General features: G+C 43.9%; 1 protein-coding gene across 1 annotated transcript; it reads left to right on the top strand.

The window, feature by feature from the left end:
• Positions 1-2,125: 2,125 nt before the first annotated feature.
• On the top strand, positions 2,126-2,660 carry LOC147457401 (uncharacterized). Its single transcript, XM_086513317.1, has 2 exons — positions 2,126-2,137; positions 2,223-2,660. The coding sequence occupies exons 1-2, from the start codon at positions 2,126-2,128 to the stop codon at positions 2,658-2,660; spliced, it is 450 nt and encodes a 149-aa protein (XP_086369443.1).
• Positions 2,661-16,882: the final 14,222 nt, after the last annotated feature.

Here is a 16,882-nt window from a genome sequence, read left to right as displayed (position 1 = left end):
GGGCGTGGTATAAAGGAGGCATTTCTGGGCGACTGTGGGAGTTTAGAGAGAGAGAGAGATTATGGGAGTAATACGTAAGGAGGATGAGGTGATGAAGAGGGTGGGGGAGCTGCCGGCGGCGTTGCAGGAGGCCATTGTGAGCAAGATACCCACGTCGTGGGCGGTGACCAAGAGCGAGGGCGACGAGGGCCGCCACCTGCTGCTAGTGGACCTCCTCTCAAACTCTACATCCACCCCGCAGGACCTCACCTACGCGCAGCTGATGACAGCATGGGGCCTGGTGGATGGCGTTACCTTCTACACAGCGTAGGTGAACAAGGACGAGCAGGTACAGAGGGCCAGCTTTGATGATAACTTCAAGCCCTTTGCCAGGGCATGCAGTGGGTTGCCCCTCTCGCTGGACGACTCGCATCGCGCCCACATCGTCCTCCTGCAGCAGCAAGAGCAAGAGCAGGCTCTCTTCGATAGCCAGCAGCGTCAGCCTGTGCTCCCCCCGTTGGGGTCATGCTGGCCCAAGAGCACCTCTGTCCCAGCTCTCGATCTTGTTGACCATGACGGCTGGCCCTTGCCATCACCCGCCTCCTCTTACTGAAGTCGATGTCTTGTCCACTGGCGTTTTTACAGTCGTTGCTGCCTGTTTTTCATTCTACATAATAAGCATCCCCACAACATGTAAGAAGGCCATTTTTCACATTGATTCAAGTGAACAAAACTTGTAACGAGATGCGTTTTCTTCAACCTCAATTTGCTCATGACATAGTTATGGTGATGTGACTCTAGGATCTTCCCCCCGATTTCCTCTACATGCAATGAAATCATGGGATCTTGCAGCACTAACGTAGGGTACTATCCCCTGAGCAGCTATAAAATATGGCTTCATCACCCATGTACACTGTAGATTTTATTATCGAATGATAACATGTGGCACTACTACTTCATGGATATGGTGAGACACTCTTCCCTATTGTCCTATCTGCTTCCTTTCTTGCCCACCAAACTCTTTCTTATGGGCTCAAGTGGATCCCTATATAACTTTGTGGAGCTTGCGTCTTGTGGTCTTTCATAGCAGACCACACCGGGGGGGAGGGACTCCGTACGTTCACGACCTCATGGGGATGGCACATGCTTCTATTGTATCTTCCTACTGACCTACCCCCCTTTTATTGGAGGGAACCACCCCCTTGCATGATATGTCCCCACACCATTCCATCCGACTAATGATTCGCCAAGCCTCATGCTTGTCGACAGTACATAGGTGGTCGACAAGCATCTTCTAGCAACGCACGTCGGCGTTCATCTCAGGATAGGGAACGTAGGCGGAGCAGCGGGGGCTCCTATTGGATGCTTGTTTTGGTGGTGGAGGAAGAATGGATTCACCAATTCTGGAGTGTACCGCTACAACTGCAAAGGACGAGGACATTGATGTGTCCATGCCAGACACACATGAGTGATACTACATGGTAAAGTATGGTAGCGAGGTTGACTTTGGGACTGCAGAGGCCCAAGGGAAGAACATTTTGGCATCACCTGCACATTCTTATACACTCGACATATAAGAATGTTTTATAAAATTCAAAGACCAACTGTCTGATCATGCACGCTACGTCAAGGAAGCATTGCATGCTCATTTTTTGAATCCCCGTACGAACGTTTTCTCGACACAGTGATTGGAGGGGTATATCATATTTGTTGACAAAAATAAGCAATCAAGTGTACAACCCACAACTAGGGCACAAATCCAAACATGATCTATCATGGTGGTAACACGAATGTAGAGTGCGAGTGGGAAATGCAAGAAAAGACTGAGTAAGCTACAACGAGCTCATCCCGCAGTCAATTATAGCGCCAAGCTTTGGCAAGACAAACTTCTAGGAACTATGGCTCGTGAGGCCAAGTGGCTTGTAAGATAAATATGTAAGCTATTTTTATTTATGCAAGCTCGGATAAAAAAGGTATTTAAACTTATTAAACTTTTTTCCGCTATTGTTAACTTAGGAATATCACTATGAGCCGTCCTACTGGAGAGATGGTTAAGTATTGAGAGCGACACACACAGTTTGATACTTGGCGATGGTTGTTTGAAAACCATCATCTCTCTTGCAAACAATTCAATTCAACAGTCGGAATGCTACAAGCGGTGAGTATAGACAAGGAATATTATATTAAAAGTTACTTTGGGTTATTGATTTATCTTTTTTTTTTTTGGTTGGTGTACATTCAAGGGAATCATCAGCTCTCAGAATATCACCCTCCCCCCAGGCCTCTCCCCGAAGTTCAATCACCGCTACTATGGTCCATACAAAGTGCTCAAGTCGTACAACGACATCACCTACAAGCTAGAGCTCCTGACACAAATCAACATCCACAACGCCTTCCATGTAAGTTTACTCAAAAGATTTGTGCCGGATAACAACTATGGCCAGAATGTCCCTGAATATGTAAAGGATGGCCCGCCACATGAGCCGGAGGCCATCCTAAAGTCTCACTTTGGGCGTCAGGGACAATTATTCTATGTCAAATGGAGAAATCGCCCCATGACGGAATGCACTTGGGTACCTGAAGAAATCATGCTTCAACTCGGAAGACCCCTTGTGCTGCGTTTCCACAACATGCCAACTGAAGAGGAGGACAACCCACAAAATGACAACCACATAGAGTAGTCCTCCCCCCACTTTGTAACTAGCATCACCCTAGGTAGCTAGACATTTTTGTGGCAACATCTAACTCCCCCCCTTGTAAATATCCGACCCAAAACCTCGACATCAACTTTTGTATCGGCACCTCTCAAACCCCGGCTTGACGTGGGCGTCAAGCTCTCTCAACCCGGGGGTGTATATAAGGGAAGCCTGTGCCACTTCCCCCAACTTGCGAGCCCCGTTTTCATGCGATCCTTCGCGTCCCTTGTATTCGGCACTTTCTTTAAATACTGATCATTCGTTCGTGTCCCTCACTCTCGTGTCCCTCTTGCGTTCCATTTTCAAGTTGCGTTCTTGTGCGTGCGTTTGCTTGCCTGCAGGTCCCGTTTGCAACGCAGGTGAGCCGGCGCGGCCCCGTTTCAGCGACGTCCTGAACGAGGGCGTCACACTAACATATGCAGCTCAAGATCGATGAGGATGAGGAAAATTAGGATATATAAAGGGTAGTAGCATACACATAGCCACAAGCAAGCCTATGCGCATTATCTCCTCAGGCAGCTTGAGCACCATTGGTCCCATCAAAAGTCCAAACACCATCTTTGATGAGCTCTAAAATTCTTTGATAAGTATGATGGCAGTAAGCTTGTGTGTGAGGCCGTCACCGATAGGGGAGGGTGTGAGCATGGGCATAGAAGGGCACCAAGAAAGTGATGCCTCTGAGCTGTAGGATAGCCTCTCTCTCTCTCTCAAAGTGGCTAGATGATGCAAGTTGTGAGACCATTTCAACGATTGCAGGTATTTGTAACAGTAAGCGTTGGCATTTTTGTTGCTTCCTAAATTGACATAGTCGGAAGGGCTAGCGACCTTCATGAACACTAGGGTCTGCAAACTGAAAAAGATGGTGCATGTTACATGACACTTCCATCATCGGTGTGTGAGTGTGAAAGCAAAAAGCAGAAAGGTCATCGAAACTATGGAGGGAGCAAGAAGCAAAAATTAAATACTAAGAAACATCCTAACGACCTAGTTGGGAGATCCCGTGTCGTCCACCAATGTAATGTACAGTTACAGGAAAGAGAATGAACCAAATTGAGCATGCCTCTACCTTGAGAGAGCACGTCCTTCTATTAGCATGAGAGGTAGTTACAACCATAACATGTCTGACCACACTAGGTGGCCAGACTCTAATTACACGACCACGTGCACACATATAATTTCAATAAATTTCTTTACTCTTTTCAAAAGACAATTTATATTTCATATGTTTTATGAAGGTAAAAAATAATGATACTCGTTTTGGTGGCCCAAATGAGCATCTTTATTTTTAAAAAGCCGATAGTCATAATAAGCACGATTATGTGCACGATAATAGGTGCGATAATAGTCGCGGATATATTACCCCAGCTATTACCAATAAACCATCATTGCAAACATTCTTGTTGCTATACATTATTGCACATGCAAAAAAATATCTATCTGATTTCCTTTATTAAACCGCGGCAATGATGGTAGTTCTAGAGTTTTATTCTTATAGTGCTATATATTGTAATTTCAATTTTCTTAGTCTAGGACCTCATTTGTGTAACATTTAATGGTCTAAAAACTTATGTGTAGCGGAAATTAGCATGAACATAGTGGGCATTTCATTAGAATAGATTCCTAATGAGAACCACAAGAGTGCTTGGGTGGAGAGAGCAACAAAAAGCATAACACCTAGTTAGATAGCATCAACAATAGTTTCAAAAGAGAGAGAAATTAAGCTATTTATGACAACATTTGAGGACCGGATTTGCATGGAGCCGGTCCCCCCTCCAAAAGGCTTTGTATTATGGCTTCTCCCATCAAGAGAGACATTGTACAATACAATTATTTGTGTTCCTCCAAGACTAGCTAGTGCAATGAAGATGAAAGCTTCATGCACTAAGCAAATCACTTAGCAACCACAACTTTAATTATCCCCGTTCTCAGACCCAAGACCTCACACACCTTCGAAGATGGTGATCAGAGCTAGCAGGGTATGAGAGTAGATTGAGAGGAAGGAGGAGTATCTTACGAGAAAGATGTACATCTCCTCACATAATCACTCATATTAGCATAGCTTAGCTTGGTAGAGGAGATGAGCATGCATTGAAGCTTGGCTCTTGGTTGGATTTGCATCCACATGCCAAGAGTGTGTCGATGTAGGCTTCTACAAGCTTGGAGTAGGTGATGAGCTCTCCATTAAAGCTTGGGAAGAGATAGTCTTCTTTACTTCACACATAGATTGTGTGTGAGTGTGTGTGTAATAATGCCTTGCAAAAATCAGCCCCCTCTCTCTCTTGGGAGAGCCCTCTTGCTATTGCTCTTGCTTTTCCCCATTGGACCTCCCCAAGTCAAGCCAATGGCTATTAAGCAGCATAAGTGATAGCCTTCTGACATGTGTCCCCCTTTTCCCTTTTGTGAGAGCTTAAACAATTAAAATTAATTGATTTAAATGAATTAAATCCCCATTGGACCTTTCCCCATTCTGACCAACAGGAATTAAGTAGCCCATTGGGCTGCTCAATTCCTATTGGACCCCTTCACGGGCTGTCCAATAATCATCCAGGAGACTTAATTTTCATTGTTTCTTTTTATTAAGTGTTTTAAAATTAATTAGACTAAATTTACTCTAGCCTAATTCTCATTGGTCCACTTCAAGGTTCATCCAATAGGAATTGGGTACACCTTGTGGGCATCTGGCCTAGGGAGCTAACATGTGTCCCTCATTCCCTTTGTGTAAAGGGGGCTTGTGTGTGTGTGTATGTGTGTGTGTGTGTGTGTGTGTGTGTGTGTGTGTGTGTGTGTGTGTGTGTGTGTGTGTGTGTGGATTTCTCTCTCACCCCGTACTTGCTAGGCTCGCCCCCTCCTATGTAGGGATATGCTAAGACTTTTTTGGTCACACACAAAGTATCCAATTCCTTAAGGTTGACCTTTGGACATAACCTTTGAATTTTGGAATCTTAGCATTTTGGAAGTGTTAATGGGCTGAACCTTAGGGTCTTTTTAGCCCATTGTTGCACATTTCTCTTTTGCAGATGGCCCCCCCTTTGGATCCCTATATTCCCTCCTTTGGATCCCTACTATCGCCGGTCTGCTAGCTTAACCAATATTCTAGCTTTTTCTCCCTTGGCACTTCCCCATATTAAATGATCAGTTTAACATGAGAAAATCATTTAGGCACTACAACAAAACATGGAGATATCGACGTGCGTATATCGACGAACTTAGTCGGGAGTCGTTATATGCGTTGATATAGTCGTCGCTATAGACGTCGATATACGCGTGGAAAGGATTCGTTTCCCACGCATATATCGACGACTATATCGACGCATATAACGACGGAAAAAAATTGGGGGAAAAAAGCGAAACCCGCGAGCAGGGGCCATTTTCGCCGCGCTCTGCTCGAATCTTGGCCTCCACCTGCTATGCAGGTATTATGCCCCCCCCAACCCCTCTCTCTCTCTCTCTACATCGTGTGTGTGTGTGTGTGTAGGAAAGAGAGAGAGAGAGAGAGAGAGAGAGAGAGCGGTGTGTGTGTGTGTGGGAAAGAGAGAGAGAGAGAGAGAGTGCGGTGTGTGTGTGTGTAGGAAAGAGAGAGAGAGAGAGAGAGAGAGAGAGAGAGAGAGAGAGAGAGAGAGAGAGCGGTGTGTGTGTGTGTGTGTAGGAAAGAGAGAGGTGTGTGTGTGTGTAGGAAAGAGAGAGAGAGAGAGAGAGAGAGAGAGAGAGAGAGAGGTGTGTGTGTGTGTAGGAAAGAGAGAGAGAGAGAGAGAGAGAGAGAGAGAGAGAGCGGTGTGTGTGTGTGTGTAGGAAAGAGAGAGAGGTGTCTGTGTGTGTGTGTAGGAAAGAGAGAGAGAGAGAGAGAAGTGTGTGTGTGTGTGTGTGTGTAGATAATCAAAGAGAGAGAGAGAGAGAGAGAGAGAGAGAGAGAGAGAGAGAGAGAATTAATGTATGCTTAGGAAATTAAAATTTAAAAAAAATAATTAAAGAGAGAAATGAAATGAAATGAAATGTTATATTAACGTCTTCGAAAGACCAAAGTGACCTAAGAGACATGAGGCAAAAAAGTTACAATGTGATGGATCTGATACAAAGTCATACAAAGTCAGAGTAAGAAGATGACAAAATAAAATATTATGGAATCCTAAACTGCTGGGTATGGACTAAACGGTTAAACGGCCAACTAGCTGGGATAGGTAGATCATAGGAGATCCAGCAGCTGTCGCTGGCGGATCTCATCAATCTCCTCCATCGTCAGTAGTCTCACCGGGTGTTATGCATGTCGAGTCAAAGTGACCTAGCTAGATCCTCTGATGCAGCCTCTGTCGATGTTGCATGTGTAGTCCTCCGTAGTCGTGGACATCTAGATCTCCCTAGCTCAGTCTCGCTCGTTCGATCAGTAGAGAGATAGGGAAGTAGAGAGCGAGAGTGAGAGAGAGAGAGAGAGAGAGATAGGAAATAGAGAGATAGAGAAAGAGCGTTATATATATATATATATATATATATATATATATATATATATATATATATATATATATATATATATATATATATATATAGAGAGAGAGAGAGAGAGAGAGAGAGAGAGAGAGAGAGAGAGAGATAGGAAATAGAGAGATAGAGAAAGAGCGTTATATATAAATATATATCTATATATATATATATATATATATATATATATAGAGAGAGAGAGAGAGAGAGAGAGAGAGAGAGAGAGAGAGAGAGAGAGAGAGAGAGAGAGAGAGAGAGAGAGAGAGAGAGAGAGAGAGAGAGAGAGAGAGAGAGAAAGAGAGATAGCGAGAGTGAGATCGAGATCGCTTTTTTGAGCAAGAACCATGCAAGGCTTCTGAATCTTTCTTAAGTTGCTCATCCATCTTCACATTATCTTCTGGCTTGGACATGGAGGACCCGTCCGGTTTACAATCAGGTAGAAAACTTTCATTGGGCTGAGAACTTCCATGGCTTGTGCTTTCATCAAGTGCGGCATTGGAAAGCTTTCTCTGACAGGCTACCTCGGATGGAGGCAGGTGGGTTCGTAGACAGAGAAGAAACTATGGAACTAAAGAGGCAAAGGGGTTTTGTCTGCTACATGCATTGCCATGTACACCTGGGAGTGCACGTATGTGTCTACCCATATAGGATTTGACCAATAAAGACGAGATTTTGACCCGGTGGTCTTGATCTCCGTACACCTCTGGACCGAGGTGTACGGAGATTGGGCAAGACTAGAGAATGCGAGGTAGTTTACATTGTGAGGAGTATATTATATATATATATATATATATATTAAAACAACATTCATAATCATTGTAGATGGAAATGTCATCAACTAACATGGAGGAAAAGATTGCATGCTCGTCCACGCTCTGCAAGTATCAAATCCTGCGCAAGCGTAGGATATGTAATGAGCATGTGCACAAGTACGGAGAGTTTGCTAGAGAAACCGTGCAGAATCTGTGATACGACTCCTACGGAACGGGCATTGATTTCCGCGACATTGAACCTACATCTGAGAGAGAGAGAAAAAAGATTATGCGTGAAGGTCCGACCAATATAGAGCCACGGATGGAAGCAGAAAAGGGCTTACAGACAGAAGACGACAGTATGGAGGAGATGCTGGATGCCTTCTTCCAGACAAGCGAGGAGAGCGCGAACGAAGTAGCACCAGAAGTCGTGCGCCTATCTCCTGAAGACATGTTAAGGAAGTTGGCACGTCAACCAATCTATGAAGGTACCGAAATATCTGTGCTTCGTACTTGTCTGGCGTTTTTGAATCTTCAGTCAGTGTACGGGTGGTCAGTACTAGGTAGGCAGAGGCACAGGTACTATGCCTCCGAGCTTCACACCCGAGGGACCGATGCCTAGGGGGGGGACGCCTACGGGGTTCAGGACGCCTACGGGGTTCAGGACGCCTATGGGTACGACGCCTTCTTCCTCCATCACGGCCGCTTCGACACCTAGGGGTGGGGCAGAGGCGGGTACGTCCTCATCTCCTCAGCATAGGCGCACTCGCCGATCTCGGGGATCGTCAGGTGGAGGTGGTGGTTGCTGTGGAGGAGGGTCCACAGATGCTTCGACCCCTCCTCGCTCACGACCCCCGTCTTACCTAGGCACACTTCTCGACACACCTCTTGGAACACCTCGGACACCTTGGGGGCACACGATCCTAGTTCCTCCAAGCTCTATACTGTACGGGGAGATGGTTCTGTTAACATGGATAGAGTCGGTACTGAGATGCGACAGCGGATTCGCCAGCTCGTGGAGCTGCAGTTTTCGACCAGCATTCTGACGTCTTGGGATCAGCAAGACAAGGAAAAAGTCACTTACATAGTGGAGACCATCCTGAGAGAGTACCAGCCTGCTCCGGGTTCTTCCGTTGTTTCGGCGCGGTGGATCAAGGGTGTTGCACGGGACACCATCAAACATCGACGAGATGCAGCTTGACAAGCTTTCAGGACCGGCTCGCTGAAGCCTTCGGGCATCCCACTCTAGACGTGGCTGCAGATCAGGGAGGATGAGCGGACAGCGGCCACGCGGTTCAGACAGCAGCGTGAGGCCGCGCAGGTACGACAGATGACTAGGGGGACATCTCATCTTGGCAGCTGAGGCTTCGACACCTTTCGCTATGAGTTTGTGAGTTTCTAATCCAATCTTAACTATGGCATTTTTTAAAACGCGATGAATCATGTATTCTTATTACTTTGATTTCTGTATAAACGAAGAATCTTGCGATGCATCGAGCTCCATCACACGAGGAGGAGTCAGATGGATATCGCAGAGGTATCTATGAAGTACTGAATGATCTTGAAGCTTCAGGAGAGTCTGTAGACTAGGAGGCCTTACAGTCTCGCTGATCGCTTGAGGTGAGACGTTAATATGTGTGAGTTGATTTAATTAAGTCAGTATATGTGAAGTAATATCAATACTAATTTTGTGAGTTGTCCTATGTGTAGGTTGCGATGCCTAGTCATTAGTGGACATAATTTCATTTATATGCTTTGTGAGACACAGACACGTTTCTGTGTCTCTTTTTTGTACACACAGTTAGTGTTCAGACAGTTATTGTTTCCCTTATGGTTATGATTATTGTACGTCATTGTTATGGTTATGGTTATCAGCATTATGGTTTTCATCAAAGTGGTTATAGCCGGTTATGGTTTTAAGTTATGGTTATGATTTTAAGTTATGGTTATGGTTCGTTATGGTTATGGTTTGTTATGGTTATGCTTTTAAGTTATGGCTATGCTTTTCAGTTGGTACGGTTGTCTTTCATTGGCCTTAAATCTCATGTGAGATCCTACATGCATGTAGGAGGCGTATACATGATATGGTTTTTTTTTAAAAGTTTATGTAAAAACAAAGGAAACTTTGCCAAAATTTCTGCGTGCGGGAGCATGGTTGATATTTTGGTGCTGCTCGCTTTCTTGGGCAGAGGGCAGGAAGTCTGGCTGTGGCTATGTCCATCTTTTAACTGGGCACAGGCCAGGCTACCTGCCCTCTGCCCAAGAAAATTTTTTTCTGCTATGGTCGTCGCTAAGCGCGTCGCTAATAGCGACTGGTTTCATAACGACGCGTATAGCGATGCGAATAACGACGGGCCGCGTCGATATATGCGTCGATAACACCTATTTTTGTTGTAGTGAGGAGAATTAGATATTGATTATTATGACATTACCTCTCTCTTGAAATCATAGTCGTCCTCGACTATGGTGTAGAGAAGATAAAGCATATTCATGAGTCCTTTTCTTAGCGGGTAGAGGATCCCTATGTTACCCTACGACATCATTCCACAATGGATGACTAGTCCATTTGGTGCTTGAGAGCCTGAGGCTGCCGCAAGCATGTCTGCACATCAGTCCTATCAACCTTTCCATACTAGAGTGACAAGCTCTACTTGGTGTTTGGGAGACATCGTCTCCGCAAACTTGATCTAAGCATGCATACTACTTCATTTTTGTGCACAATAAATAAAAAGAGAGTCTTATAAGACAAAAACTTTGTTCAGTTTTAACATTTTGTACATTTGCTTACTCTTGGGAAGTATTGTAAGCATTGATAAGGTTTAGGTTATCCTTTAATTGTATGCCTTGCATCCATCTAGCATCTTCAAAAGGATAATTCTAAAACTTAATAAGATATCGTCGGATAGTCTTACCTCCTCTTAGTACCTTGTCTTCATGGCGGAGAATGGACTCCGGCTATAGCACCTCCTCTTGGTCCTCGATCTCCGGTGGGTCTTCAATAGTTGGTTCTTGTGATGGCTCTCCTTTGTAAGGCTTTAATAGGCTCACATGGAAAGCATTGTGTACGTATGAGCCAATGATTGGGCAACTTGAGTTGATAGGCCATCTCATTGATTGGCCTAAGAATCTCGAAGGGACCATAGTACCTTTTTGCTAGTTTAGCATAGTACTTTTGGTGGGCCGTAGGATTCTTGCCCGTCGTGTGCCTTAATCGAGATTTGGGAAACTTTAACAAGACCCAATCGTTTTCTTTAAAGGTTTGGGCTCTTCTGTGCTTGTCAGCAGCAGCCTTTTGCCTTTGCTGTGAGATAGAGATAGCATCATTAATCTTTTGAAAAGATTCTTGTAGGTCTCGGCTATACTCATCTGCAGCGAAGATCTTCCCATGTACCTTAAGTAGCAAGGGACTTTTTGATCTTCCCTCAATTACCTCGAAAGGTGCTTTTCCTGTGGAAGTATGTACAGTGTTATTGTAAGCATACTCCACTAAGGGTAAGTACTTCTCCCATTGGGATCTTTGATCTACTTCCGTTACATAGGTTTTTAGTAGATCGAGAATGGTTAGGTTAGCTATTTCACTTTGGCCATCCGTTTGTGGATGATAGGCCGAAGAGAAGTTTAGCCTTGTCCCTAAATTCTCAAAGAGACCCTTCCAGAAATTACTGGTCATTCTAGGATCTCTATCCGACACTATGGACATTGGCAAGCCATGGTACTTGAAAATTTGTGAAATGAAGAGGGTTTCCATTTGATGGGCTTTGATAGTCTTTTTGACAGGTATAAAATGAGCTTGTTTACTTAACCTGTCTACTATCGTCTATAGTCCCATATTCCCATGGATAGACTTAAGCAATCCAAAGCTAAAATCCATGGATATTCTCTCCCATGGTTCCCTCTATCAAATTTTTTCCTTTGGCATACCACACATTTAGAAACATACTCTTGTATGTTCACTTTCATGGTAGGCAAATAGAAATATGTTTCAATTCCCTTTAAGGTAGACTGAATCCCTCTATGCCCCGCATAAGGTGGAGCATGAGATTCATACATTACTTTCTCACGTAGTGAGTTAGTAACGCATAGTCTATTGCCATAGAGAAGATAACCATCTTGTAAAGTAAATGGTTCTTCTTTCTTCCCTAATGCAAGGGCTGAAATCACATCTCTAAAGTCGAGATCAATAGCGTACTCATCTATCATTGAAGATAGATCATTGTGAGTTGCTATGGAAACCGCATTCACTCTCGACCGTCTTGTGAGTGCATCAGCTACTTGATTATGCTTGCCAGCAATGTGAGCAATATGAAAATGAAATTGCGAAAGAAAATTTACCCACCTCATTTGTTTGTCGGAGAGCTTGGTCTGCGTCATGAAGTACTTAAGACTTTGATGATCCGTTCACAAAATGAAAGGAGTCCCCAATAAATAGTGCTTCCATGAGTCTAAGGCATGTAGAACTGCAAGGAGTTCCTTTTCATATATGCCTAGAGCTTGCTCAATAGGGTCGAGCCTTCGACTCTCATAGCCTATGGTGTGCCCTTCTTGGAGCAAAACAGCTCCAAGGCAATCACCACAAGCATCACATTGGACCTCAAATGGTTTTGAGAGATCCGGTAGTGTAAGCACAAGTTGAGAAATAAGCTTTTCTTTAAGCTTTTCAAAAGCATTGTTCTCTTTAGCAGACCATGTGTACCTAACTCTTTTCTTTGTTAGGTCATGTAATGATCCCGCAATTTGTGAGAACTTTTCTATGAAGCGTCTATAGTATGCACACATACCTATAAAGCTTCTTAGTTCATGAAGATTTGGTTTAGGCCATCCTTTTATTACCTCTAACTTTGATGGATCCATTTGGATGCCATCTTGAGAGATAATGTGACCTAAATACTGAATCTCTTGCAAGAAAAATTCACTTTTCTTTCGATTAACATAAAGTTTATTCTCTCTTAAAACTTGAAATATTACCTAGAGGTGTTGCTTGTGTTCGTCTAATGAATTAGAGTAGATGATAATATCATCAAAGAACACTCCAGTGAAGGTTTGATGAGGCCTGAACAGTTTCTCCATCAAGCGGTTGAATGTGGCTGGTGCATTGGTCAAGCCAAAAGGCATGACAATGTATTTGTAAAGACCAAATGTGGTGCGAAATGCGGTCTTTACAATGTATTGATCAACTATCCTTATTTGATGATAGCCACTTTTTAGGTCAATCCTAATGAAGTAGGTCGATCCTTGTAGTTTATCAAATAGGTCTTCTACCCGTGGAACGGGAAACCTATTCTTGATAGTGATCCTATTTAGTGCTCTATAGTCGACACACATACGATATGTGCCGTCTTTCTTTTGCACTAATAGCACAGGTGAGCAAAATGGAGATGAGCTAGGCCTAACCATGCCCTTCTCAACTAACTCATGCACTTGCCGCATAATCTCCTCTTGTTGAGCTTGAGAAACTCTATAAGGAGGTTTGTTAGGCGGTGAACTTCCTGGAAGAAGTTCAATTGCATGGTCATCATTACCTCGTTTAGGAGGTAGCTCACAAGGGATGTCATCAATAAAAACATCTTGAAACCCCTTGAGAAAATTGGATAACTCTAATTCCTTTTGGTTGCTTTTATTTTCTTTTGCTAAAGCATTAGGTTCATTTTGAGAATCTTTAACAAAAATCGTGTACATGAAAATAGAGCTCTTTATTGACTTGTTGAAAGCTGGTGTATGTACAATGGGAATAGTGTTACCCATTTCCTTAGCATCTATATACATGTCTTTTACCCTGAACTTAAAGGAGATTCTCCTTTCAAGAAATTTAACATCGGCAGCCAAGCGGTCAAACCATGGTGCCCCTAGGATTACATCCTCATGCTTGAGAGGAGAGATAAAGAAGTCCTCGTTGTCCACATAGCCTTGGACATGAAGCCTCAATTTCCCGATTAAGGGAGTGACTGAAGCTTCTTGCCCCTTGAAGGCACTATCTGCGGGTAGGACATCTCCCATCTCGTAGGATTGTATGCCTAGCTTGGTGGCCAACTCTATAGATATAAAATTGTGAGTAGAACCAGGGTCAAAGAGAATAAAAGCATCGTGTTCTCTTACCTTTCCCCAAGCATGGCATAGAGGAGATCCTTTGTGATGAGTTTGGTGATTCTCCTCCTCTTGGATTTCAACCAAGGAAGCTCTAGGAGGATCTTGGTGGTTGTTCTTTTGGGGACAAGCACGGTACACATGCCCTTGTTCGCCGCACTTGAAGCACCGATTATCTTTGCGATAACGCTCAAGCTCTTCAGGAGAGAGTTTGTTCTTACCTTTGTAAACTCCCTTCTCTTTAGCTTTGTTGGAGTTGCCCTTAGGAGACTTTTGGACATTGTCCTTCCCCTTAGGCTCATTGGAACCCTTGTTTTCCGGGGGCTTATTATTTTTTTTAGCCCCCGTTTGGAAATTGATTCGAGAGGACACCATAGTATGGTGTATTACCGCCGATATGGTACGTGGCCTTTGGGAGTTGACATACTCCACCATTTCTTCGGTTAAGCCCGCACAAAATTGTTGCTTTTGCTCTCCAAAATCCAACTTTTTGAAGACAGTGGCTTTGAGTTGTAGGTCCTAAAACTTGTCTACATATTTGTGGATGGATTCATAGGGAGAGAGCTTTAAGCTTCGCCATTTGGTGAGTACTTTTTCTTTGGCATCGGTGGCCAAAAACTGCTTCATAATGGAAGCTCTTAAAGCTTTCCATGTTCGTGGAGCTTCACCGTTGGCTTGTATGCTAGACCACCATTGCCTGGCGGACTTTTGAAAGTGCATAGCTACATGGCATAGCTTAGAGGACTCCGTGAAGACCTCATCTCCAAACGCCGCATCGAATTGTTGGATAAAGGCCAAGACTTTGTCCGTAGCACCAAAGGTGCCATCATAGGTAAGGAAAGAGATGCTCTTCCCTCCCTCTTTGAACTTCTTCAGCTTGGATGACCTCTTCCATGCAGCATAGGATTTCCTATGGCCTCTTCTTTTTGATGGTTCAAAGGTTGCACCATCACTTTCTTCAGAAGGTGAAGAATTTGAAGAAGGTGAAGAATTTGAAGAAGGTGGAGAAGAGGGTGACCTCTTTCTCGCCTTTTTCTTGTCTTGATCTTCGTCGTCTTTACCATCACTTTCATAAGAGGAAGAGGATGAAGAAGATGGAGAAGAGGATGTCCTCTTTCTCGCCTTTTTCTTCTCTTGCCTTTTATCATCCCTCTTTGAATTATGGCGTGGAGAAGAGTGTGATGGTATTCTCCGCTTTGGTGGTGATGGAGAGCGTTTAGCCCACCGTCTTCGTGGAGCCATCTCCGCCGAGGTGGCAGGAGACTCACTTCTTTCTCGTTCCTTCGGTGGAGGCTCTTGAGTTCTCCTTTGGGAAGGAGATGCATCATCAAGAAGTAAATTCTTGAGCCCTTCATACGGATTCTCTTCTTCTTCCCGAATCGGAGAGAGACGTCTTTTGGGAGTCTCACAAGGAGGCTTCCTAGGTGTTCTCTCATCATGGTGATGAGCTTGGAGAATCCCGTTAGCACGGAGCTTCCGTTGCACTTCACTTTGGAGAGATGGATTGCCCAGGGCTTGTTGAAGCCTAGAAACAAGATAGTTAACAAGCATCGGAGCATCATTAGTAGCTTGCTCATTAGCAAAATCAAAGTTATCAACATTAATTTCACTCTCTTTACTATTGTCAGCCATTCTAACAACGTTTAGGTGTAAACGTTTTAGGTGTACTTTGGCACTTCAAGCCCTAGTTGCTACTCCTCTTTATCCCTTTAGAAAAAGCACTCATGCTACTGTACCCGCGGCTCGAATACCATTAATTGCAAGGAATAGAAGAGAGGGTCTTTCAACACCAAAACATCACCGGCTCCTATCAAGCTTCTAATAGCTCAATAGTGGTTAAGCCGTAGGCAAGCCCCGTAGGACTCCACTATTAAGACCATAGCTCTGGACGGTGATGCCCCGTTAACTGCACAAAGGCAGGCACACTGCAAGGCTGAAAAGTCCCTATTCTACTTACTCACAGGCAATTAATAATACCAACCATTTAAAGCTAGCTTGAGGCCCTCCCTTCTTGAGCAATAAAAGGGAAACCTTGTGCTCTGATACCAATGTAACATTTAATGGTCTAAAAACTTATGTGTAGCGAAAATTAGCATGAACATAGTGGGCATTTCATTAGAATAGATTCCTAATGAGAATTACAAGAGTGCTTGGGTGGACAGAGCAACAAAAATCATAACACCTAGTTAGATAGCATCAACAATACTTTCAAAAGAGAGAGAAATTAAGCTATTGACAACAGTTGAGGACCGGATTTGCATGGAGCCGGTCCCCCCTCCAAAAGGCTTTGTATTATGGTTTCTCCCATCAAGAGAGACCTTGTACAATACAATTCTTTGTGTTCCTTCAAGACTAGCTAGTGCAATGAAGATGAAAGCTTCATGCACTAAGAAAAACACTTAGCAAACACAACTTTAATTATCCCCGTTCTTAGACCCAAGACCTCACACACCTTCGAAGATGGTGAGAGCTAGCAAGATATGAGAGTAGATTGAGAGGAAGAAGGAGTATCTTACGAGAAAGATGTACATCTCCTCACATAATCACTCATATTAGCACAACTTAGCTTAGTAATTAGCTTGGTAGAGGAGATGAACATGCATTGAAGCTTGGCTCTTGGTTGGATTTGCATCCACATGCTGATGGGGGCTTTTCACAAGCCAAGCTCCCATACCCCTCTTCTCTCGTCCCCACCCCATGAAAACCCCCTCTTAGGAAGGGAGTGATAAAAGGCATTGGAAAAAGTAAGAAAAAAATAAAGTATGATTATGTAAATATATAAGAAAGGTAAAATAGGCCACCTCATGCTTGCGGGGTAGCCCATCCCCACCTTGCCTCCTTTTTCTTCACTGTTGCCCCGTCGTGTGTCCCTTTTCCTCTCCTCCACTCAAAAGGTCAACCCCC

Source organism: Adiantum capillus-veneris, chromosome 5 (genome assembly GCF_014529385.1).
Source record: "Adiantum capillus-veneris isolate H3 chromosome 5, ASM1452938v2, whole genome shotgun sequence".
Classification (NCBI taxonomy): domain Eukaryota; kingdom Viridiplantae; phylum Streptophyta; class Polypodiopsida; order Polypodiales; family Pteridaceae; genus Adiantum; species Adiantum capillus-veneris.
This window is presented reverse-complemented; position numbering and strand designations above follow the sequence as displayed.